At 39.9% G+C, this 25,549-nt stretch overlaps 1 protein-coding gene across 2 annotated transcripts in view; it reads right to left on the bottom strand.

Moving 5' to 3' along the window:
- AK5 (adenylate kinase 5) overlaps positions 1–13,445 on the bottom strand; it is a 224,843-nt gene extending 211,398 nt beyond the window's left edge. The window contains exons 1-3 of one of the 2 annotated variants that reach the window (XM_014849624.3): positions 12,994–13,445; positions 8,094–8,280; positions 2,395–2,562 (exon numbers count right to left, since the gene is read on the bottom strand). In XM_014849624.3, coding sequence (XP_014705110.3) covers positions 2,395–2,562; positions 8,094–8,280; positions 12,994–13,053 — 415 coding nt within the window. In that variant the 5' untranslated portion in view covers positions 13,054–13,445. The remainder of the gene's footprint in view (positions 1–2,394; positions 2,563–8,093; positions 8,281–12,993) is intronic. The other variant, XM_070486633.1, reaches the window with a different exon arrangement.
- Positions 13,446–25,549: the final 12,104 nt, after the last annotated feature.

The following is a 25,549-nucleotide window of genomic DNA, read 5'->3' as shown; positions in this document are numbered from 1 at the left end:
TTATGACCAGCTCCACCAACAAATTCAGATTGACTTCATCTCCAAAGAATGAACGTTATCTGTCTTAAACTGTGTTTCCACACTTGATCTCACAAACCATCAAACTAAGAGATTACAAATTCCACTGAATTAAAAAACAATTCAAACACACTAAGAAAGTTACAGCACCTTCAACGAAAATAAATTTTTTTCTGTCAACTAATGGAGGCAATAGCAGACAACAAAACAAATATGATTAGCACAATTGATAGAGAACAGCATTAATTTACTGGATGAGTTTGACTACTGAAGCTTGCTAATAAATTAATTTTGTATACTTTCTTCTCTTCTCTCTGAAACCAGAGTGAACTTAATTTTGTTCTATTTATCTACCTCTAATACTTATATATATTAGGATCCATCTAATTAGAATTTATGATTATGTTAACATAAGAGAGATTCATATCTGTGCCAAGAAGGCCAGCTTTTAAAAAAAATTCTATACTGTCAGAAGGGAAATTTTGTTTATTTGGATGTAATACCGTTTGAGTATCTGCACCTCCCTCACCCTTTTTTCAGGCTGGAATTAATAAAAATTTATAAGGTTCAGGTACAGTTACTTTATAATTCTTCAAAAGTCATAAAATTGTCCCAATTTTCTCAAATAACCTAAGGTTTGTGTTTCCTTTCTTCTCTTCTCTCAATCCTCTTAAAGTTATTTACACTCCTTGGTTCTGCATCATTCTTACGTTACATAAAATCTCATAACACAGCGTATAAGTCTAAAACCAAAATCACACCCTTGGGAAACAAGTTGATTTTACTGAGTAAAAAAGAACTGTGAAGAGCAAGAGATTTGAGCATTTATATCTCCTCCAAAGATCTTAGTTTATTGAAAAATTTTAATCATTTTCATATAAAATTCAAAATGCAAAAAATTCATATATGCACTGTCTTAAACAAGAGCAATTTGGTATTACAATTTTTTCATGGACAATCAAGCCTCCATTCGTTGATCCTGAAAAACATCACCAATATTTTACTAACAGCAACAAGAAAAACAAAACTCAGAGAATATTTCACCATAAAATGGTGAAATAGTTTCCAGTTTTTCTCCACCTGTAGCTCTATCTTTCAAAAAAACATTTCCTTGTCTTCTAGGTAAGGACCTCAAGTTTTTATGCACAAACAAAAAAATTCCATTTTCAAGAGTAGATAGAGATTTATGGCATAATAGTGGCAACCATATGTCAGAAGAATATTTTGACTTCTAGAAAAAAGCTGATTTCTATACTCTTTTCCTACAATATCATTTTAAACAATTCAGGGCTAAATATATCTCCAATTTCATTTTAATTACACTTAGAGATGCACAAATGCCACTCTTTCTAGTCTGGAGAACTTAAGCTCCTGTTAGAGTTTGCTGTGTTCATTTGAATGCTATTTTCCTAGTTGCCATGATTGTTATATTTTCTGGTAGTGGTACTTCTTTGCATGGGGCTTGCATGCATTTTGCCCTCTGTTAACAGTTACTGGCTAGAATAACTTGGAACATTTCACACTAGATTTTGCTTTTGGTCATCTCTATGAAAGCTGAGTCAAATTGGAAAGCGAGACAATGATTACATATGCTGCTTGTTCACAGGTCTCTTCATGATTTTTGCAGATTTTGAGGAAGTTAGAATTTGCAAGAGTGGTCAAAAATGCATTTTAGAAGAATACTTAAAACATTTTCAACATCTATGCCTTGTGAAATGGCATGAGACTGATATTTTCATATTCAACATAAGATGCATAGCGGCAATTTAAAAAATTAACCATTATCATTATTATTTTGATTAATACTCTGATATTATGTGCCGTGCAAAGCACTATTCCATTAGATTTGCTTGTCTAATAACACCAAAACTTAGATTTTCTTGAAGATGCCAGGTTGCCACAAGAAAGATTCATTTATGAGTCTTAACCAACATATTATTATTTATTTTCCCTTCAAAGTTAATAGTGAATAAAAATTCAATTTGCTGAGTTAAAGGAAAAAAACACACCATGTTTAGAAAATTTCTAATGAATTTAGTTATGTATGCTAAAAATTAAACAGATAAAACCACAGGACAATAAATCTTGAAGAGATTATTTACTTTCAATTCATAATAGAGAATTTCTATGACTTTGCAAGGAGATTCTATAAAAGTGCAATAGGCATTAGACAATATAATTCTAACAATTTCTGTTTTATTGAAAATTATGTTAAAAATATTTCCATCTACTGTCTCTTGAGCTTCTGTTTCTATTGTTTGTCATTACTCAACTAAGTATTTGCAAATATGACCCATAATTGACATAATTTTTTGAAATGTAAATATAGAAACAAAGTTAGCAATAGTATGCGAATTTTGCTTTCTGTCCTCATACCTATAACAAGGATGATTTTGGGCCGAGGTCTAGTAGGATCAAAAACTTCATACTCCTCAATCAACTCTGCAGTCTCGGAGAGGTCCGTATCACTTTCTATGGAGAATTGATGGATTGGAGGGAGTCGATCATACCGCCGATATGGAAAGTTTGAATTTTCAGGCATTACTGCAAAAGAGTAAGATAACTTTGAAACGGAAAAAAAAAACCCATAATAAAACATTTTCTGCATTTAACTAATTAGTAGAATAAAGTTAAAAACCCAAATGAGTTTGATTTTTTAACTGGAAGAAGACCCCATCCCATAAATGGTCAGCAAACTTTTTCTGAAAGGGCCAGATAGGCAATATTTTGGGCTTTGAAGGACATACAGTCTCATAGTCAACTTGGCCACAGTAGCAGGAAAACAGTCATACATAATATATAAACAAATGGATGTGCTGTGTTCCAACAAAACTTTATTTATAAAAACAGGCAGTGAGCTGGACTTGCCCAAGGGTGATAGTTTGCCAAACCCTGCCCTGTAGGAACCTTTTTAAGTACTCTCTAGTCTTGCTTGGTGGTTTGTATATATCCTGGTCTCTGCAAATGGTACTCCCTAGAGTTGTGTAGCGCACAAGCTTCACACCCTTCGCAACCATGTGCAGCTGCCCATGGAGCCAATGCTTATGCATAATGTATTTCATTTATTCAATATGTATTGATACACATTCACTATGATCCAGGCACCGTAGGGTAGTCCAGTGGAAGGCTTGATGGCATAATGCACAAAAACAGAGGGTACTCTTACAAGACAGATAAAAGGGTAGCAAAGAATTTTTACACTTGGAATATCTTTCAACATCATTTAATTTCACTTTTCCAATATTTATCTTTAATCTCCTTGATTTAAAAATGTAACTATGAAGACATAAATTTGCATCTTTAGTGGCAACAAATATTTGCCATTTATTGCCACACATGTCAGTGTGTTGAGGATGATTCAGTAGAAGAATAAGATGTCTTGTCCCTGCAGAGCTTACGAACTGGAGCTTACAGGCTTATATCTGACAGTGGTACGCACACCAGCCAGGAAAAGTGCTAAAATGAATATCTCTTCCGGTAAACACCACAGGTGTTCAATGAATGGGTAGATCCATTTGGGCTGGAGTAGTAGGAAAGGACTTGCAAAAGAGGCAGGACCTGAACTTTGAAAGACAAGCACAGGTGACAAAATGTGGAAAGTATATTCCAATTGGTGGAAACAAAACACCAAGACTCAGAGTCAGAACTACAACTGACATAGTCAAAAGGACCAGAGGACAGAGCTGGCAAGCTCAAGTCAGGCAGATGGTCTCAACCTGGCTCCTTCATGGTTCATGGCCAACTGGTTCATGGCTCCTTCCTCCCTCACCGCATGTGTCAGTATTCCAGGAATACTGAGAATACAGAGAAGCCATAACTACCCAAAAGGCACCTGCACAAAGGACACAGGCCACCTGGCTTTCCACGAGGCATCTGGCTAAGGGGACTACTGGATTTTAGTAGGGCCTAATGCTCCTCCTGGGTGTTGATCAGGTAGAACTTTCCATTCTCTGTTAATACAATAAATGAGATAATTAATTACTGACCCACGACTCACTTTACTTCCACAAAAGGAGTGGAGTAGTTTGCAGATGACTGTGGATATTCTCTAGAAAATTCTGGGAAGGCTATATCAGGAAAGGGACTGACAATAGTATCATGTTCTGCCTTGAAATGGAATTGCTTCACCCAACACAGGGCAAACAAAACTCTAGGCATTATCTTCGATTACTTTCTTCCCTCATTCTTTATCCCATCTACTCCCACAGACTTTATCTCCAAAACATATCCCAAATGCATATGCTTTTCTCCATCTCCACTACCACAACTCTTCCCCAAGCTACCATCATCTTCCTAGACTACTGTAATAGACTCTTTACCAGTGTGCCTGCTTTCCTGCTTGGCCTCACAATCCATTGCCTGAATGCTCTTTCCCTGTTGGTCCTGGGGCTGGCTGCTTCTTGTCATTCAAACCTCAGTTTAAATGTCACCTCCTATAAAAGGACTTTTTAATCTAGGGGGGCCACCCAGTTAATTTCAAGGACATCACTCTAATAATGCTCTCGCAGCATCAACCACTTCACCATCTGAGAGGTCTCTTACTTATTCATTGTTTGTCTTCTCCCATTAGAATGCTGAGTTCCATGACAGCAAGGACCTTACCAATCAGGAACTCTGCATCCCTGGGATCTAGAACTGTGCTTGGCACATAGTCAGTGTCCAATAAATATTTGTTGAATTAATAAAGTAGAGAACAGGCTTGCTGAAATAGATGGTTTCCCATGGAGAAAAGGGGGGAGGTGGGTAGGTACAGTGTGGCCACGATATGGAGGGTCTTGAATCCAGGTAAAGGGTTTGGCTTTACCCTGGTAGAAAGCCAGTGGACGTTTTCTGGGGGGTAGAGAAGTAACATGATGAAATATGAAATACACTTTTTAGGAAAATTAATCTGGTGGTGGTTAGAATGGATTTGAATAGAGAGAGACTAGGAGCAGAAAGGTAGCAGCTGGGAGGCTGTTAAAGTAATCCACAGGTGAGAAGTGAGGGCCTAGGTTAGAAGGCTTGTAGGGGAAATGGAAATGAATGGCTGGATAGGAAGGACACAGGATTGGGATATGAGAAATGAAAGGAGATGACAGCTCAAAAACACAATTGCCAAGTTTCAAGTCTAAGAGAGTAAGGAACACATTGCATTTCATATAGTATCTTTCTGCCCTCTCTTTTCTGCTGCAGAATCTGGGCATCTCTCATTCCTGTCTATATTATAGCCTCTTCCTTTACATCGGGACCTTCTGTTCTCTGTTCCCTGGTACACTCAATCTCCTCCAGCCTTCTCTCCATAACACCTACTCAGCTTTCTATCTCCAAGGATTAGCCTATCACTTCTTCCAGGAAGCCTACCCTGAACCACAGCCTAGGTTGGATCCAACCCCCTGTTAACATGGTTATGGCACCTATAAAGTATGGCATTTCTTATGGCACCCATTGTGCTTCTAATTATATTTTTAATGGCTGACTTCATCGCTAGACTGTAAGCTCCATTCGGGCAGGTACCATGCGTGTTCTTTCTTGGTGGCTACATTCTCAGTCCTAAAAAAGTGTCTGAGACATTTTAGCACTCAATAAGCGGTTATTTTATTGCCCAACTGACTCATTGACTGACTGTGGAAATAGGAAAAAGAGAAGGGAGTGCTGATTTTGAAGCAAATATGTTTTCCAGACAGCTATTCCAGAAGAGGAGGTCTATGGACATTTGGAGCTATGGAACTAGAACTCTTATTCATGAATAATTATTTGTTCAGTTGCATACATACGGCAGAAAAAAAAATGGACATTCATCTCACATTTATGATAAAATACTCTAAAGAATGGTCAGCCAATAATTTATCCTTGTTTTTATCATATTTTTACTTAGGAAAGTAATTTGCTTAAATGATTAAAATGTTTTATTTCACAGAATAATTTTTCATGATAATTATATATTAGCATAGGTATGTCACTATTTCAGCAAAAATGCACGAATCATTTTTTATTTCTAGAAATAATCACAATGCTTTAAGTTACTGGGAAATTAGCAATTTTGTTGACTTTAACACTAACCTATTCCATAAGCTATAGGTAAAATCTTCACGAATGTTTAAAGCGTTTCATAAAATAAAATTTTCTTATCACAGGACAAGTTAGTTTAGAAACCATTTTATGTCTTTCAGCATACGTGCTAGATATACGACAGTGTGACACAATATTCTTGTCAACATGGTATGTGGAGAGGTTCTATTTGATGAGTAACTAAAAGGTCTCTGAGTGGGAATTCTAGTAGAGTGTTAGTAGATATGGAGACTGAAATTAACAAGCAATTTTAATTCTAATGAAAGTTAAACCTACAGTTTCCATTCTTGTTAGCTTATCCTTCTAGATTAGCAGTTCCAAACTGGTCATCTGTGAGCCCAATGTAGCCCTGTAGATGTGTTTTGTTCAACTCGACATTTTTCCAAAATTTGCACTTGACTGCCTTTAGACAATGACTGCTCTCTCTACTTCTGCTCACTAGTTTGACCACAGTCTCCACCATTCTCTATTACACACTTGGACTGTCTGCCTTGCCAAACCAAGTAACAGTATAAAATAGAAGCATTTGGATTTCATTTTGTTGTAAAACAGTCACTTTACATACCAAGTCTGAGACCAGTCTGAGAGCAGCTTTTTGACTAAGTGAATGTCATATCCTCTTAGATTTAAATTTAAAAACATAAAAATATCTTAGACTAAATCCAGCAATACCTGAAATTTGTCAATACCTTAAGGTTTAGAAAGCAGTTCCCTATATTCATCTCAGTTGGTTTAACAAGGGCATGGGGCACGTATTTAACACTGAGCCAGATTCTAACAGTTTGATGTCACCCTGGGAAGTAAGTTAGCAAATTTGGGAAGGTGTATGAAGTCTTCAAGTCCATGAAAATATCATTTTCCTCACCAAAGCAGTAATTTATTCAGTGGTGTGCTGCAGAGGTGACTGGCTAAGGGTACTCTCTTGAGCTCCCAATCCTAAATCATCTAGTGACGACTCCTTCATGGACATCGAAAGATTCTTCTCCCTGGAGATGTTTCTAAGAAAATGTTGTCTCTACTTTCTCTCTCTGCTTGTGCTTCTTAAAAATTAACACACCATGGCTTGTCCCCACACCACATTCAAATAAAATCTAAGCGGGTCATGACTAAGTAAGATAAAACAAACTAAGATTTATTTTCCCCTTGTATTTATTGCAAATAGAATTGTCTCCACTTCAAATTCTGTCTGTATAGCTGAAACTTTTCAGGGTATAATTTTTGCGAATGGTTTACATTTTGAAAATATACGATCCTGGCCCGTGGGAAAGAATTAAGTTAGTTTCTCCTGATCAGAACTGATTCCATTTTTCACATATTACTATACTTCTCAATTTCATCTACAGCCTAAAGGGCTCATTGGCTGACATTGAACTACTAATTTTGATAACCACATATTTCAGAAAGCTGTAAGAATGGTCTAAATCTCCTCTAGCAAACTCCAGTTCTTAGTTCTAAACTATTCCTAAAACTGTTAAACAAGTTCATATCGTCTACTTCTTTTATAGCACCCAGTGCCTAATCCAACGTGTTGCATTCAGTAGCTGCTTAATAAATCCATGTTGAATTAACCAGCACAAACTTTACACACATTTAAGCAGATGCATTAATATGAACTCTGAATTTGGAAACATATCAATAAGTCAAATCTCTTCCCAGCTAATAAAAACACATTGACTTGTTATGTAATAACTATCAACTTTGTCTGTTACTACTCATTTGTCTGGAAAAGTTCTATGTGCAATTTTAAGAAAAATTCATAGTTTGCTAAGGTTTGAAAAATACTGAAGTCAGTAATAAAAAATTTCATTAAGCGTTTAGTGAAGTGCTGGACAATGGTATATAGTTATGTCTATCTTATCACGGAGGTGATTAGAATAAATAGCAGAGAGAGAGTAATCATGTTGCAGGGTCAAATATCCTTCCAGGTGTTTGGAAACCTTATAACTTAAATCACTGCCTCTAGTCTACATGGTATGTTTTAAAGAGAACTCTTCTAACTATAAACTATCATTCCACATATACATTACCATTTCTTAGAAAGGATCTCCGTGACTGTCCTCCATTGAGTGGAGGTAAGGTCTTCTTTTCCTGGCTGACAAATGTGTCCCATTTCACCTTGTCACAGCCGCCCAGTTCCTTTACTTTCTGTAAACAACTTTCCAAGTACTCGACTGGGTCTTCAGGCTTCGAACACATCAGTCCATTCAAAAGGCTCTGAAATACCACAACAAAATATGCCCACGTAAAATACATTTTAAAACCACCTTTGTTAAAAGAGTGTTTGTCTCATCTTTAAATTCTGGGTTGTTTGTGTTCTTTGCATTTTTCATTTGTTTTTTTGCTAAGGAAGATTCGCCCTGAGCTAACATCTGTGCCAATCTTCCTCTGTTTTGTATGTGGGTCGCTGCTGTAGCATGGCCTTTGATGAGTGGTGTTGATCTGTGCCTGGGAACCAAACCCAGACTGCTGAAGCAGAGCTCACTGAACTTAACCACTAGGCCATAGGGCTGGCGCCTGCATTTATTTTTTAATAAACAATCAGAGTAGAAATGATGATCTCATTGAGTAATTAAGATAACCTCTTAAAGTCTTGGCCAATTAGTTTTCAGCTCAGCACTCTCTGCCTTTTAAACAATTCAGGCAACTATATAGTTTAAAATGGAAGAGTCCTGGGGCTGGCACGGTGGCACAGCGGTTAAGTTCGCACGTTCCGCTCCGGTGGCCTGGGGTTCGCTGGTTTGGATCCTGGGAGCAGACATGGCACTACTTGTCAAGCCATGCTTTGCCAGGTGTCCCACAAATAAAGAAGAGGAAGATGGGCAAGGAGGTTCACTGAGGGCCAGTCTTCCTCAGCAAAGAGGAGGATTAGCAGCAGTTAGCTCAGGGCTAATCTTCCTCAAAATAAAATAAAATAAAATAAAATGGAGGAGCCCTATCAAAGAGAAATAATGTGCAGTGTGTAAAAATGCCCCAGTCATTATTTATCTCATTCCTACCCATCCTTAAATTTGCCAAGCCTCAGTTTCTTCATTTGTAAAATGGGAGTAATAATACCTACCTTAGAAGATTTCTCAAGGATTAAAAAATTTAATATTTGTAAAATACATATTAGGGTCCTGGCATATAGTAAATACTCAAGAAATGTTGTTCATGGTGTTAGTTAATACTATTATTACTATCAGGAAGTTTCACTGAGCACTCAGGTTGGCTTGTGGACCCCTTCTTCTGTGTCCCACGGTACCCAGAAAAAACCATCTTACCTCTCATTTATACTGAAACCATCAATTTATGTGCTGGTCTCCTCTTATAAACTGTAAACTCTTCAACAGCATAGTGTGGGCCTTATTTACTTTTCAATCCCCAGCCCCTGACACTTTCCCTGGCACATGGCAGGTGCATTTGGACTGTTTTCTAATTAGGAAAAAAATTCACTCAAAACATGAAGTCTGAGACAAAAAAAAGCCATCTGATATATAATAAGTCACCACAATATCCAGTGAGGTTACAGAGAAAAACCTGGTGTCCAATGTGTCACACGTACTAGTTTCTAAAAATGCTACAAATTTGGAAATGCTGACTCCTGGGAACTGGACTGACTGCAAAATATTTTCCTTTAGAGTATTTCATGGAAAAAGAATATGGGAAGATTATCACCAATATACATTATTAATGTGCAAAACACACACTCTTTGTGAGGCTGATATTTTTCCTAAATACAGTATTTTACTTTCAAATTATTCTTGTGCAGTTTGCTCAAAATGGTAGGCAATTCTTACTAGGTACATTTGTTCTCTGAATCCCTAAATAGGGTGGGTTAGTGTTCAATTGTAGAGGGAGTGGAAAAAGCTAACCTGGGCAACCACATCCAGTTTGTGTATCAAGATCTGTGCTATGCACACACACAGACATACACACAGCACTAAACTCCTCACGTTCCTCCCGTGTTAACATAGCTAGCCCTGTGGCAGGGCTGACTCTGCGTCTTTGTACGCCTTAGCTCACTCGATGCATGGTCAGCCCTATGTGGCATTATCATCTGCTGCCAATCCTCCTCTTTTTGCTGAGGAAGACTGGCCCTGAGCTAACATCTGTGCCCATCTTCCCCTACTTTATATGTGGGACGTCGGCCACAGCATGGCTTGACAATTGGTGCGCAGGTCCACACCCAGGACACAGGTCAGTAAACCCTGGGCCACTGACGTGGAACATGCAAACTTAACCGCTGTGCCACTAGGCTAGCCGGAGATCTTTTATTTTTTTTAACGTATTACTGCCTAAACAGAGTGAACATACTCAACGAAGATTTTTTTTACCAGAAAATATACATTTCCACTCTCCCTAAACAAGTCTGTCTCCCCAAACAGTACTAATTTTACAAGGGGGAAATGAGTTCCACTCCTTCATGGGTAATTTAAATCCTTTCTTCTAATAGTCAGCCACCATCAGGGATCCAAGATAACCAGTAGACATTTTTACTCAGTCTGAGTTAATCCTTTGAGAACTTGAAGAATCTAATTTGTTTTTCTCAGTATTCATATTAATTGCCAAATCTCTGTTCCAAGGTATACAGTAATACAAGATCAACATATATACCATACGGTTAGCTAGAGGTAAGTACTCATGACAAAAATAGGGAAAACTGGTTTTTATTTTCAATATTTCATCTAAAAATGGAAACACATTTCAAACTTGAACCTGGCAGGGATATCCAATCTTGCCTCGGAGATGTCTCAAGTCAGGAAGAAATCTGAAAAGGTCAGTCAGAAACAGCTGTTTGACAGTACATAGATTCAATCATCAGTCACCTGGTCTATAATGGCATCCAACATCCACAGCTGGGGCCAACGTTCTGGGTTTGATAGATACCTAATTGCTAAACTTTGTACACCTAGAAACTTTGTAGACCTATTCTTTGGTTTTGAGGGAGAAAATTCAGTTTGGAAATGTAAAGCGTTTGGTTTTGCTGTCTACACTGGTCACATGGAGAACTGCCAGGCTTTCCTTCTCTCTTGCGCCAAACACAGCAGATTCTCCTTATTGGAAGGACGGAGCCTTTGGAGGCCACCTGCAGTCTGGTCCATCTTCTCATCGTCCAGGACTGCATTTAAGTACACTGTATTACTGCATTTCATGTAAGCAAGCTGACTTCCTTTTCTGGGTGTGCACGATTTTAAAATATCCCATTCACGTGCAAAAAACCCAACGCAAAGCAACACCTGAACAAAAATGCCTGCCATCACTTATTTGCATGCACGGTGTAGGTTTTCAGGAAGGAACTATGGAAATTCTCTGTAGTTCCCAAGCAGGAAAAACAGTACCCACGTTTATAAAGAAAAAAAGACATGCTAGTAGGCAGCACTTTGCACTCAGGTGACCTTCCTGCAGATGTTTCTAATTATTCTTTTAGAAGAGTAGGAAAGAAATTGATCCCAGTGGTAGGATTTATGACTAAAACCTTCAGCTCTTCATCTCCACGTTTACTTTTTGGAAATTTAAAAAAAAAAGAAAGAAAAATAAAAATTCAACAAGAATCCTTTGTCCTCCAAGACCTGTCCTTCCACACCACCTTCTGATTATTTGCAAGCACTAGTAATAGAGGAGCTAGATTGGGGTTTCACATACCAGGCTTGTGCTCAGTGGGCGGTTTACCTGGAAATCTTGGCTTCAAAGGGACCTAAAACGGTGGCTTACAGAGGGGAGAGAAAAATGAAGATCTGTAATTATAGCGGCCCATTTTAAAGATAATTTGGGAAAATAGGAACACAACGCTTTTTTCAAGTGGTTTTAAAATTCCTCGTAGCAGAACAAACCCCCAATCGGGAGAAAGAACAACTCATGACCTTTAGTTTACTCTATCAGTCTACAGTCTATCATCTTTCAGAAATGGGGGGGCAGGTTTGCAGTGAATGGATTTCCCCTTTAGGGCTCGTTCTATGACGGTTGGCTCACTTCCATTCTTTTTTTTTTTTTTTTTTTTTTAACCTAAGCAAAAGCACAAAGGCTTCAGGAATGTTTTAAAATTAAAATATGGAGAGAAGGAAAGGCAGCAAAACGATCCGCGACGGAGGCTGTGGTTTAGAACTAACCAAGGTTCCTCAGTTCACCCCTCAAGCCTCCTCTCCCACCTTCTCAAAGTCCCCCAACCCCGGGGTCCCTGGTGCAGATGAGGCTGTGATGCGGTCTGAAGAGGGAGCAACAGGAGTCACACACGCCTCCTGGCTCCCTCTCCGACCCTCTTTCTCCAGGTGGGTAGGAGAGGGCAGGCGAAAACCGCCGCGGGGAAGGCGAGCATAGAGAGCCATCCCTCCAAGGCGACAGGAAAACGTGCTCAGCAGTTCATTCACCGAAAGCGCAGAGCAGCGCTGGGCGCCTGCCACCTGGGGGGCAGCGCTGCACTTCACGGGTTTGGGTTTGTTTTTTGCATCTTCATCCCTCTCCTTCCTGCTCCCCCAGGGGGGGCTGCTTTCGTCTACACCTCCCTTACACCGCCCAAGTCCCGACCCTGGGCGCGCGGAGGGGCTAGGGCTCTCGACCCCTCGGTTTCTAATCCTCGCTGGCTCCTGGGCGCCAGCGTACCCCCTGGCCTGGCCCTCGCCCCCACAGAGCGCGGCCGGCCGCTGTCTGCAGCCCACCCTGGGTGTCCGCATCCGAGGGGCGCGCTTGGGGCAGCCTGCTTCCCGAACCCCGTTCGAAGACTGAAACTTGATCTACAAGATGCGGGCTTCTGAGCCCAGCCCTCCGACGAGGACCCCGGCAACCTGCAGGAACGGCAGCGACCCCCGGGCGAGAGGGCGCGCGAGCTTCCGCAAGCCCCTTCACTTCCCTGCCCCGCGTCTGCAAGGTGGGACGGGCACGGCTTCCTCATCCCGAACCCAGGAGATGCCCTCCCCCGATCCTCCCGCCCCTCTGCCAGCTCTAGCCCCCTACCTCGAAAAGCTGAGGGATTTCCCTCCGGGCCAGATAGTCCTTGGCATCGTTGGGGTTCATGGCTGTGCGGCGCGTGCCTGGGGGCGCAGGCGAGGAGGCTCCCGGGGGGCGGCGATCTGGGCTGGGGCTGGCCGGGTCGGCGCCGAGCAGAGGGGCAGCCCTGGCTCTCACGCGTAGACACTCCACGCTCAGCCCTGCCCGCCAGGCCAGGGCCCCCTCCGCCTCTGCCCGGGGGCTGTGGTCTCGGCGCTCCCGCCGCCCTGGCCTCGGTGCTGGTCCCCGCGCCGGAGCTGCGGGCTCGCAGCAGCAGCTTCCCGGGCTCCGAGCAGCGCGGCTGCCGGGAGAGGGGCGGAGGGAGCGGAGGAGGCGGACGGCGCGGCGGCCGCCAGGCAGCAGCCCACCCGCCTCTCGGGCTCGGCGCGCCGCGCTCTGCGCCTCCCCAAGCCGGGGCTGCGGCGGCGGCCAGTCACGCTGCGCGGGCGGGCGCGGGGCGCCCGGCGCGGGTGGGGACCGGCGCGCATGGGAGGCTGGCTGTCACACCCCCGTGTCACACCACCGCCGGGGCGCGGCGCTTCCCTGCGCTCGCCGACCGGGGGACGCAGCAACCTGGGACCAGGTGGCCAAAGGAACAGGAACCTGCGACATTTTCGCTTCTCCAGACCTTCTTCTACACACAGACACACACGGTTACTCCTACGTCCCCAAGGAGCTCCCAGGAAGAAATCGAATTGTCCCAGAATTTATTCCTAAGGTTACCGATCTTTCATAACAAGGAGCTGGGAGTAAGGAGAAAAGGGGATTCGTGGTGTGGAATCCATTCCCTTAAAATAATTTTTGGAACTTGGGTATTTTTATCCTTCAGGAAAGTTTTGCTAGCTGGTTTCGATTTTTTTCCCTGTCAGTATCGCAAACCCTTACAGATTTCAATACAGGGCCTGAGAGGATTAGTAAGTAGTTAACTAGTTAATTATCTCCATACAGAGGAATGGGAACGTGGAAGAAAGAGGTTGGTGGTGAAGAGCTGGAGACAGCTGAAACTGGAAAGGTGCTTAGAAGGTGGGGTGGGTGCCATCATTAAGTGGGTCTGAGGAGTGTGCCAGCAGTGGACCATGGGCCATCAGAGCTTCCCTGGGTGAGTAAGGGCCAGCGCGCTAAGGCAGTGATGCATAAAGGATCTTCCTGTTACAGACCATTGTCAAAGTGTACCCATCTTCTCCTAGCTCCCGAGATGACTCATTTCCCTGGTGAGGAAGTCTTTTTATGGCCTGTTGAAAGTTGGTCCATGCCACCAGGAGAATATGCCCTCTCACTGTGTGCGAGACCTGACATCCTGGGAGGGTGTGTGAGAGGAAAGGAGGCTCCCGTAGGCACTGACATCTGGAGTCTGGCCTGGGAGGGAAGCAACACAACAGGGCTTCCAGAAACCAAAGTCTGAATGTCCATTTCAAGTCTGTCCTTGCAGATCTTTTCTTGGCTCTGTTTCCTGCCATACGAATAACTGCTACTCAAGCCTTAACTGTAGCAGCAGTTTTGTTTTACCCAAGGAAGGGAACCCAAGAATTAACTGAGTTTTGTAAAGTAAAGGAAGTTTTATGAGAGCTTATGAAACCATGTGTCATATGGTAGCCTGCAGTGAGGCAGGTGTTCCAGTTCCAGGGAAATTGGTTTCTGCCCTCGGAATACGCCACGTCACTTACAGTCCCAGCTTCTGACATTCTTTACCTTATTTAAGACAGGTTATGGCAATAATGAAGCATTGTCTCTTCTTGATGCAACAATGCTTGAAAAGTACCAGGCTCCGTGGCAGGAAGGCTTACTTTGTGAGCAGGCACAGCTGAGGTGGGGCACCTTTCTGCAGGACCTTTCAAGGTCACCCTTTACGGACAAGAATCTGGCAGCGCACAGCTTGCTTCCTCTCCCCTGGGGAGGAAGGTATCCTCAATGGATATATAATTCTAAATGCACTTATTCATAGCCAGGCAAGGATGGCAACTTGCTTGTATAAAGAAAGCGGATAAGAAAGACTGCATTGCACTAAATATTCTAGATAACCGGAACAACACAGTAGCTGGGGATATGGCAAGTTTTCAGGTAGTCTTGTGCACGGACAATCGGTGTTTTTCAGTGTGTTCCAAATGTTTGAAAGAGGCAAGATGTTGCTAATTACTTTTGCAAAGGGAGTTGTGGTCTGGTAGGGGAGGGCTATATAAGGGAGGAATAATGCTTAAAAGCCAAGCTAATGGTTTAGAAGACAGGAGAGAGAAAGGGCAAGGAATGACAAATACATCCTTGCCGTGGGAAAGCTGGCTCATCATTTCCTGAGATGAAAGTCCAAGGACGGGTTTATAAAGGGTTCATGGCCTTTTGCCCTCTGTTGACTTGGGGATGCGTTCCTGCAAGCCGTAACAAATCAAGATGATTACTGCATGTCTGGTGTCTCCAGATAGGATCTCTCTGCTCCTGTGTTGGGAGAGTGTGCTGGGTTCTGAGGTGCAGCAGCGAATAAGACAGACGTGATCCCTGTGACGAAGGAACTTGCATTTTGCTGGAGAGTGCATGGAAGAAGTGCAGGTGGACAATAAACAGATAAAAATGTATAAACAGCATCAGATAGTGATAAATGAAGGGCCAGTAATTTAACCCCCCCCCACCAAGACATAAGCAAGAACATATCAGATGGCGATAAAAGTAATGATGAAAATCAAACAGGCTTAAGTGTTGATTTGAAGCAAGGGGGCAGAGTCCAGATTGTCTGCTGGAAGTGGCAGAGAAAGTTGGAATGGGAATAACCTTTGGGAGGATAACTAGAACTTTCCAAAGGTGCAGATATCCTTGAGGAGGAGGCTCTTGGTGGGAATGTTTCTCTTGGTGAGCCCTAAAGAGGGCTCCCTGCTGACACACAGACTGTGTCTGTCTCAGCAAAGGACCAAACCTTGTTCTGTTCCTATTACGCAAGCGTCAAAGAGTAGGGACCATTTGCCCCATCCACATGAAAAAGGCTCAAGGGCTCTGTACCCAGGACAGCACTTCCCAAACCCCACAGAGATGGCTGGAGCCTATGCTTAAACCCTTGTCCATTCCTAACAGATATTTATGCCATCTATAATTTAGATGGGGCCAGTTTAACTATAGAAAATTTTAATAATAAAGTGCTAAATGTTTGTCAAGTTTCATTTCCTTGCCCCAGAAGAGGAGCCAGATGGGATCAGCCGTGGGCACTGGTGCAGTTGATGGTAATAATGTGATGACGTTTGGCCATAATATAAGGTAAAAATTTATTGTGTGTTTCTTATGAGTCAGGTATTGTGAAAGCACTTTATAAAGTCTATTACATAATAATACATGTCATATTTAATGTTCAAATCAACCTGTGAGATATGTATTATTCTCATCATATAATGGGATAACAGAGTCGAGAGCTTAATATCAAGGTTATACTAATACTTAGTGCCAGTCCAACTGCAAAACCCTATGTCTTCTCATCTCTTAGAACAGCATCATAACACCTTTTGAGTCTACAAAAAGCCATTTTTTCTGAGGGTCCTTCGTTCTTCCTTTCCTATTTCCTTCCTTCCTTTCTTTTTTTTCAGCAGATGTTATTTTGTGTTTGGGGGAAATGTGTTATTTAAAACACAAGCACAACAACAAAACGTGTAACAACAAATTTATGTCAGCAGATTTTCTAATTGTTCAAAGGGCTTTTCTATTTGAAAGTTTTTGCCTGGTTCAGAGGTCGAACAGACAACGCAACCTTCCTATTTATTGAATTCTTGAGTGTTGATTTTCTCTCGTTTAGCAAAAAGTCAATATCTTTCTCCTAATTATTCCATTTCCCTCATGAATTGACAACCTGCTAGGCCATTTGTATATGCTGGGCCATTTGTAAATATTTTGTTTACCCAGTAAAAAACTAAATATATAAGACCTTCCATATTGTGTCCTGATACCCATTGTCCTGATAAGTATGCCCTTTGCTTACATGTATTCTTTTCAGACGGTCTTTCTGAGGCTTTATCTTTTTTGTAGATGTGGAGTGTACACAGTGGTCTGTGAAACCTGGGCTCAATGCAGGCTGAAATAATGGCGTGTAACACAATTCTTTAGCTGAAGCAGAATTTCCATCTGCTCTATTTCTTTTCATCACCCTGGCTGAGCTGGTGAGCCAAACGCTTGGATTTTGGATCTCAGTGACCACTAGGAAGTCTAGGGTTAGAAGTAAGAGACTGAAAACTCTTTATCATGTCTGAAAGCATTAGGAAAATTTCCAAGTACGTAATAATATACATGCTAAGAAGAGCTAAGATGTGGAAAACTGTCTATTTAAGTATCTTTTCATTAATTAATGCATTCATTGATCAAACAATTATGAAATAACCTTTTACATTCCAGACCTGTGTTCAGAGTTGGGGATACAAAGCAGAAGACTCAAGAGGTTCCCTCTCTAGTGGGAAGAGATGGACTTGTAATAATTAAGTACAGAGAAATGTAATAATATGCTTTAATAATATGATGGAAGTGGATATGTGGAGGCAGGTCGTTATGGTAGGGACACAAAGGTACATGACCCGTATAAATATGTATATGGTAAAAAAAAAAAAAAGCAGAAAGTTTCAAAAATAGACTTTCTTCCAATGTTTCTTCATCGTGCTCAAAAAATTATTCCTTTTTTTAGCTGTTTTCCCTTCCAGCTTTTCCCCCAGATATATAGATTTTCAGAAACATCATCATAATTGTAATTACACACATTTCCATGCTGTACGTAGCCATCTTTTCAAATGCTTTGTAAGAGCTCGTTGAGAAGCTGTGACATGAGCAACTTAGCCATTTTCTCTCATGGCTGCACATTTTGGTTGCTTCCACTGTTATGCTACTATAAGCAATTCTGATATGAAGAGCTCTGTGCATATTTTTTCACATTTTTAATTATTCCTTAGAAAAATTTCCGAAAGTGGGATTACTGGGTAAAACGGAAAATGCGTTTTGTGGTTCTGGATTTATTTATCAAATTTCTAGAAAGGTCTAATCCATTTATAGTGCCATAAGCAGTATTTTCAGCGGGTGAGAGCTCCAGTTTCACTATACTCTCATTAAGAAGGAACTATATTTTTTATTTTTAATTTTGCTTTAGTTGATTAAAATTACACATTTAAAAAAATTCCACCATGATTTCAGTCTCATCTACCTTGCTAAGCCCTCCCTTCTGTCATTTCTTTTGTAACTTGGGTCCTTTTTTCATAATTCCTGTTTTCTTCCATTTTTTATTCTTTTGCTTCTCTTTCATGATCAGGCCTTTGTTTACAACTCTATTATAGTATTTGTCATATTTTGCCTCATAGAAAAGTTATTTGCAAAACTGTCTGTGTTCTTTAATAAGCTATCAGCACCTTTTGAAGGGATTTATCTTTGTATCTGCCACAGTCCCCAGCAGTGTCTTACACGTTGTGGGGCCTAAAGTAGGAGGCACTTTATCACATTGTCTCATTTAATTCACACAGTAACTTGAAGTAGCATTGTTTTCCACTTTTAGATAAGAAGAAAATGAAACTGAGCTTCAGATCACACAAGTAAAACTTGATTGAAATATATACACAAAAATCAGTTCCAGATGGATTTCAGATCTAAATATAAATGATAGAACTATAAAACTTTTAGAAGAAAACATAGGAGAACATGTTTGTGACCAGGGAATAAAGATTTCTTAAATAGTTCATTAAAGGTGTTCATAATGAAAGAATAAATTATAAATCAGACTACATTAAGAGCAAGAACTTTTGTTTCTCAAAAGACACCATTAAGAGAACAAAAAGGTTATATTTTCTTTCACTATTGAGTGGGTGACAGTATTTGTAATACATTACATCTAATAAAGGACTTGAAATATAAAGAACTTCTACAAATCAATAAGAAAAAGACAATCTAATAGAAAAACAGACAAAAGGCTTCAGCAGACACTTCACAAAAGAGGCTCTTCAAATCCGAATTCAAATGGCTAATAAATAAGTGAAAGGTAATAATTTCATTAGTCGTCAGAAAAATGCAAATTAAACAATGTATATGACTAAATACCCACCAGAAAGGTTAAATTGAAATACAGGAAATAGCAGTGTTAATGAGGCTGTGGAGTATTCAGAGCTCACATACCTGCTGGGTGAACGTAGACTGCACAACTACTTTGGAAAACTGTCTGGAAATATCTATTAAAGCTGAACATATGTATATATGTATTCACTGCAAGATAGTCACTAGACTCTTCATAGACGCATTGTTCTAAATAGCCCCACACTGGAAGCCACTCCGATGGTCACCAAATGTAGAACGCATAAATTGTGTTCTGTTCACAAAATGGAGTACTAGAAGCAATAGAATCAACAACCTACAGCTACAGGTAACAATATGGATGAATCTCACAAACAAGACAGCAGACACGAAGAATACAAACCATGTGATTTCATTTATATAAAGCACAAGAACAGTCAAAACTAATCTATGCTGTTAGAAATCAGGACAGTGGTTGCCCTTGGGGGAGTGACATGACAGGGAGAGAGCTCGAGGCAGGTGTGGGGGATATTGCTTGTGTGTTGTTATATGCTCATCTTGTAAGACTCATTCAGCTGTACAAATGGGACGCACACTTTTCACGTATATTAGTATGTATATTATACTTCAATAAAGAGTTATATATTAAAAAGTAAAAGGTATTGAAGTATGGGATTCAAACCTAAGACCATCCCACTCTTAAATTCCCTGCCCTTCTAAATGTTCTGTGCTATTTTATCATCTCATAAGCAGATCAAAATTGAATTTGCAATCCACAGCCTTTTGCTTGTGCGTTTATTATTACACTTAGGGGCAAATTACTGCTGTAAACACTATGTTGTTTATAAGTAATACTTCATTTACGGCTTAGTCTTTCTTACTGTGAGGTTCCGAGCTCCTCACAGGCGGGAACCATGTCCTAGAAATGTTTATATTCTCAGTACTTTGGACAATGCTTTTCCTAAAATAGATACACATGAACGCAGGAATTAACTTTGTCTGTATCTACAGAATGCATAGGACTCAGCCAAAGAAATTTAGAAAGATACCCTAGCAGGAAAAAGTAAACTTTCTAATATTTTTTCAAAGAAACATGTTGAAGCCTTCTAAAATTACAGCATGATGACTTGAAAGACTCAATGCCATTTATAGCGATTCCTGATTTTCCATGTGCTGAGAAAATCTAGCTCAAGCAATATCTCTGTAATGTCTAGAAATATAATGCTTTGTAAAAACATGGTTAGGCTACACAAATTGCAATGAAAATAGTGTTGTATGAAAATCCATTCAGTCAAATATTTCTTGAGTACCTACTATGTGCCAGGCACATAGGTGAATAAAACACAGGCATGGCACATATATCTAGGAGGGGAAACAATAAAAAATATATGTCAGAAATTGTAAGTATGCTATAGATTGTTAGAAGGTGATAAATGCCATCGGAAAAGAAAATGTAGAAGAAAGTGAGGAGGGCCAGAGGCTGGTTACAATTTTATACAGAGTGGTGAGGGAAGGTGTCACGGAGAAGGTGACTTTCCAGCAAAGATCTGAGAAGGTGAGGGAGTTAACCCTGTCAATATCTGGGGGGGAGGCAGCCAGTTCAGATGTCCTAGGGAGGGAGGATGCCTGACATATTCTAGCAATAGCAGGAAGGCTGGTGTGGCTGGAGCAGGGTTGAAGGAGGAGAAGCAGAGAGAAATGTGGCCAGATCATGTAGGATCTTGTAAACCGAGCTAAAGTCTTGGACTTTACTCTGAATGAAACGGGAAATTAGTGAAGGGTTTTGAGCCAAGACTAACATGGTCTGACTTACAGTTTAGAAGCAACATCTGTCTGTGGTTTAGGAAGAGGTAAGAGAGCAAAGATAGGAGCCAGGAGAACAGTTGAGAGGCTGTGATTCAGATGAGAGATGAAATCAGTACAGGCGATAAGAACTGGTCAGAAGCTAGATATATTTTGAAGATAGAACAGACAGCATGTTTTGACAGATTGGATGTGGTATATGAGAGAAAGAGAAAACATCAAGGATGATTTCATGTTTTTTGGGCTGATGATAAAAAGAGACTGTTAACTGATTGGCCATAAGAAGCTTACTAGCTTACAAAAGTAGATACATGGAAAGGAATTCTGACTTTCTCTGAAGGTGGCCTGGCACGTGGTGAGTTCTCCCCACCACTTGTTGACCACATTTCTGTTTTCATCCATAAGCTTTGGCTTATGGCAGCCGTCTAAGCTCCCAAGTTAACCTGCATGTTAGTTGGGTTAACCCAGAGGTTGCACAAAGTAAACACTCATGCAAGTAGAAGAGAGGAATTTCCCCTTATTTCAGGAACATACTTGGAACTTCACGTTTTAGAATTTCAATGTCCATTCATCTGCATAAATATTTTATCTACCAATGGGAAATCTGTAATTCCATCAAATCTAGTCTTCATTAGTTAGTGTAACTTGGCTCCGATAAGTATAAGAGAGGAAATAGCTTTAACTCCAAGGAGCCTCTGAATTGAAAAGTTACACCTAAAATACATAGAGTAGCATTTTCATTTTGATTTAAGTAAATATTCTGACATATGCTTTGAAATAAAAGCTTTTTTGAGTCTCATATAAACCCCAGAGAGAAACAAACATATGACATCAATTTATTTTTTTAATTTGTTTTCCCAGAATGCAAATAACAAGAGTTTTTATTATTCTTTTTTATCATTATGGGCAAATGGCAATTCTGTGAGCCTAGAGGCCTAAAATTTCTACATTACACATATGTGTCGAAACCAGTATCCCCTTTTGAGTGTCTACACTGCTTATTTTTGTGTTTTTACTGTATGTCTCATGAACAATCTATTAGTAATACGTATATTAATCAGCTTAGGATGAGTAAGATATAATTTTTCCATCCAAGGAATGAAATGTGTTGTTTCTCATCAGTCACAAGGCATTCGTGTTGGTGTGCTGGAAATTTTTAAAACGTACCAGAATTTACCATCTGCTACTGTTTTTTTATCTGTTCCATTTAGCCACATTTCCTCTATTAATTGCTCTGCTGCAACACAATTAATTAACATCCACACTGTTTTTCTAATTAGATGAAATCACAAAACTAAAGGTCTAATGGAGATTACGTGAGCAGTGATTAATTTAAAGAGGTCCCTTCCCCAAATAAAGCAACATTCAAGACTGTGCAAAGGAAAACTAATACTAAAGCATTTCTCCAATTATGTCACTCTGTTGTGCAAAAATTTTAGTGGCTACCATTGTCTGCACTGTCCAATATGGTACACTAGCCACATGTGCTATTTAAACTTAATGCATTAATTATTTAATAATAACTTTAATAAAATAAAATTAAAACTTTTGTTTCTCAGTTGAACTAGCCACACTTCAAGTAGCCATGTATAGTCATGTTGGTGGCCACCATGTTGGATAGTGCCGATATAGAACGTTTCTATCATCATGGAAATTTCTATTGGGAAGTGGTGGTTTAGAGAATAAGCTGCAGTTTTGTTTTTGCATAGAGTTTCAAGTCCTCCATAATTTCATTCCAGTCTACCTTATTAGGTATATCTACCACTATACTGATCATGTGTAACCCATGAATCCTATGCTTTTTTATTTCTGAGTCCTTACTTGATTGATTCCCTCAGGTAATAATTAGTTTCTTCTGTTTTCCACTTAGTGAAATATTCCCATATCTAAAAGGATCCACTTAAATGCACCTTCTTCATAAAAGCCATTTGTATTTAGCCCTAATAGGTTTAAGTAATTTCTTCCTTTGTGCTCTCTAGAATGTTCTTATATCTCTATCGTACCTTGTAGCTTATGTACGTTTGTTTTTGTCATCTGCTCCAGCCCCCAAAATGTGTCTTCATGGCTGTACCCCTACGCAGCTCATCACAGTGTCACGTACATAATGAATACACTAAAATGATGATTTGAGTAATTTGTAATAAATTTAAATATTACGTCTTCTGTTCTATGAGCATTTGCAGCTCCATTTGTTTGATGTGCTTCGAATTTGTAAATTTATTTGCTCCATTATTTTTTAGGATTGTCATTTTCAAACCCCATCTACATTGACTAGGCCTAGATGGGAGGGCTGGGGACACTAATTGCAGTACGTTATAGACATATTTCCTTTTTCATGACTGTAATTCGGTGCTTGAACATTCAGTTGCCTTTGCTATTATCTCTCATGCCTCTAGCTAGAAAACAAGATGCAATTTAAATCAATCAAACAAATAGAGAGTGCCTACTAATCCCTGATAATTGGTGCTAGGCCATAAGTGTCTTTCCATTCAGCTGTCTCTGGTCAATGGTTTTGCAGAATCACAAGCATCAGGACAAAAAAAGATATTATGACCTTTCTCATGCCTTTATAAAAAACAGTTCACCATCGCTCGCTTTCATTATTTAAAGCAAAACAAAGTGTCTCATCAGTTACTCCATTTTCAAATTATAAGCTCCAAATGGATTCCCAGAGGTCACCACTCCTCTCATCTCCAGAAAATACAGCAAAGACCATGGCGTATTCCTTTTAAGGAAATTTTGAATTGTGTTTCTCTTGTCTTCTACATTCTCACTTGTGATTTTCAGAAATTGGCAGGTGTTATTTGTGAAGATTATTTCATGCTAATGAGATGTTGGAAATCCCAATGTTGGAACTGCCCTAGTGCTAGGAGAGGAAATTTTTATATATCTCTCTTATCCTGAGTATCCACTTTCAAAAGAAGATGTTTCCTAACATGGCCCTAGTAGCTTTATGGGGACACTCATCCTGATATTTTTGGACTTGATAGCTACCATTCAAGAAAAGTGGAAAGAGAAAGTAGTCTTTTGCTCACCCTAAAGCCAACGTATTCATTGAATGCTCTTTGAATTTATTATAAACATCTTTCAATTCATTTATCTTATGGCTACACCAATAAGCTCTCAACAGGTGATTTCTTCAGCTGTATTGTTCCAGCCTTGGCCTCTCTGCTGTGCTCCAGTTCTGCCATTAAAACTAATTGCTAGATATTCATTCTTTCATTCAGCTAACATTTACTGATCACATACTACATGGCAAACACTGTACTAGATTCTTGGGAGAAAAGATACAGCCAGTGAGGCAAAATGCTCATGGTCTCCGGAGAGGAAAAAGGCTACTAGACTGAAGATGACAGTGCAACAAGGGACAACATAGCAGAGTGGAAAGAGCATAGGCTGTGGAGTCCTAATTTCTAGTCTTGTCTCTTTCTTACCCAGTTATCTGATATCTAAAGTTATTAACAAGTCCACGCCTCAGTTTTCTCTTTTATAAAAATAGGAATATTAATCTTTAACTCACCAAGTTATTGTGAAGGTTAATTGAGTTGGGAAGTGCAGAGATGAAACTTAACTGTTTCTTTGCCTCCAAATCCAGTTCATTGTCTACTGAATTTCTTATTCTCTCCTTTAAGACCTTGATCCTAATTGCCCACTGTTCTCTCTCACACACTGTACACTCAGATTAAACTCATTTGCTCCCTGTTCCTTGGATACACTTGCTGATGCCTCCTTGCTGTTGCTCGGGCTCTTTCTGCCTGGAATACCTGCATGTCCAAATTCGTCCTGCTTCAAAGCTCTTGGTGAAATATAATCTTCTTCAGAAAGCTTTCCTTGGTTTCTGCAGCATGAAATAACTACTTCCCATAAAATCTTGCAACATTTTATTCAAACGTTTTTAAATAATATGTTTATGAGACAAGGAACATCGAGTACTAGAATGAGAGTGATAATTAATGTCTATGCATTGAAGTATTATACTGTGGCAACAGTTTGTCATTCGAGCTTGTGGAAGATTTGGTGGGACAAAGTTACACCTCTGAAATGAAAAGAAATGAATGGAGCGTGGAAGAGGGTGCACACCTTTCCCCGTATCCAACCCTCAGTTTGCTCTGGCTATTCCCACGTCACCACTTTTACTTTCTTCTCATTGTCTTTAGGAAGATGCTTTTACGTCTTAAAGTAAATTAGAAATGGTGGTAATGAACCAGACGTAAAAGCTAGCTCATATAAGTCCTTATGAACAACTTCAAAGTGAATGTTTTTAAGCTTTGGTTGTACCCTGGTTCTTGGTAAATATGGATTTGTTGGCTCATTTTCCTTGAACCATCTCTAAAAAAGTCTTGAATGCTTGAAAAGATCTGAATCTCTAGACCTCCAAAATGTTTTAATGATTGAAGAAAGAATGTCACTGGCAATTTCATTTTCTTCATATGCCATTAAATCACTCAACCAATAAATATGTTGAATTTTCATAATTAAGAAATATTTTCCATAGCAGAAATTTGGTACCCATTGTTCCAAAGTTTGGGAATACATAATCAATTAAATTATTCATTGACAGAGCAACTTCACTTTCTGTGTTTGTGCAAGTATTAGTAAAATTCATAAATCTCTATTAAATGCTTAGGTTCTCTGACAAGTAAATATGATTTGTTGATGAACTATCACCACTTTCAAGGCGGTCATCAACAATCAGACAGGGATCAGAAGGTGCTGG

Source organism: Equus asinus, chromosome 16, assembly GCF_041296235.1.
Source record: "Equus asinus isolate D_3611 breed Donkey chromosome 16, EquAss-T2T_v2, whole genome shotgun sequence".
In the NCBI taxonomy this organism is placed as follows: Eukaryota; Metazoa; Chordata; class Mammalia; order Perissodactyla; family Equidae; genus Equus; species Equus asinus.
The sequence above is the reverse complement of the archived record's forward strand: the minus strand, read 5'-3'. Positions and strand labels throughout refer to the sequence as shown.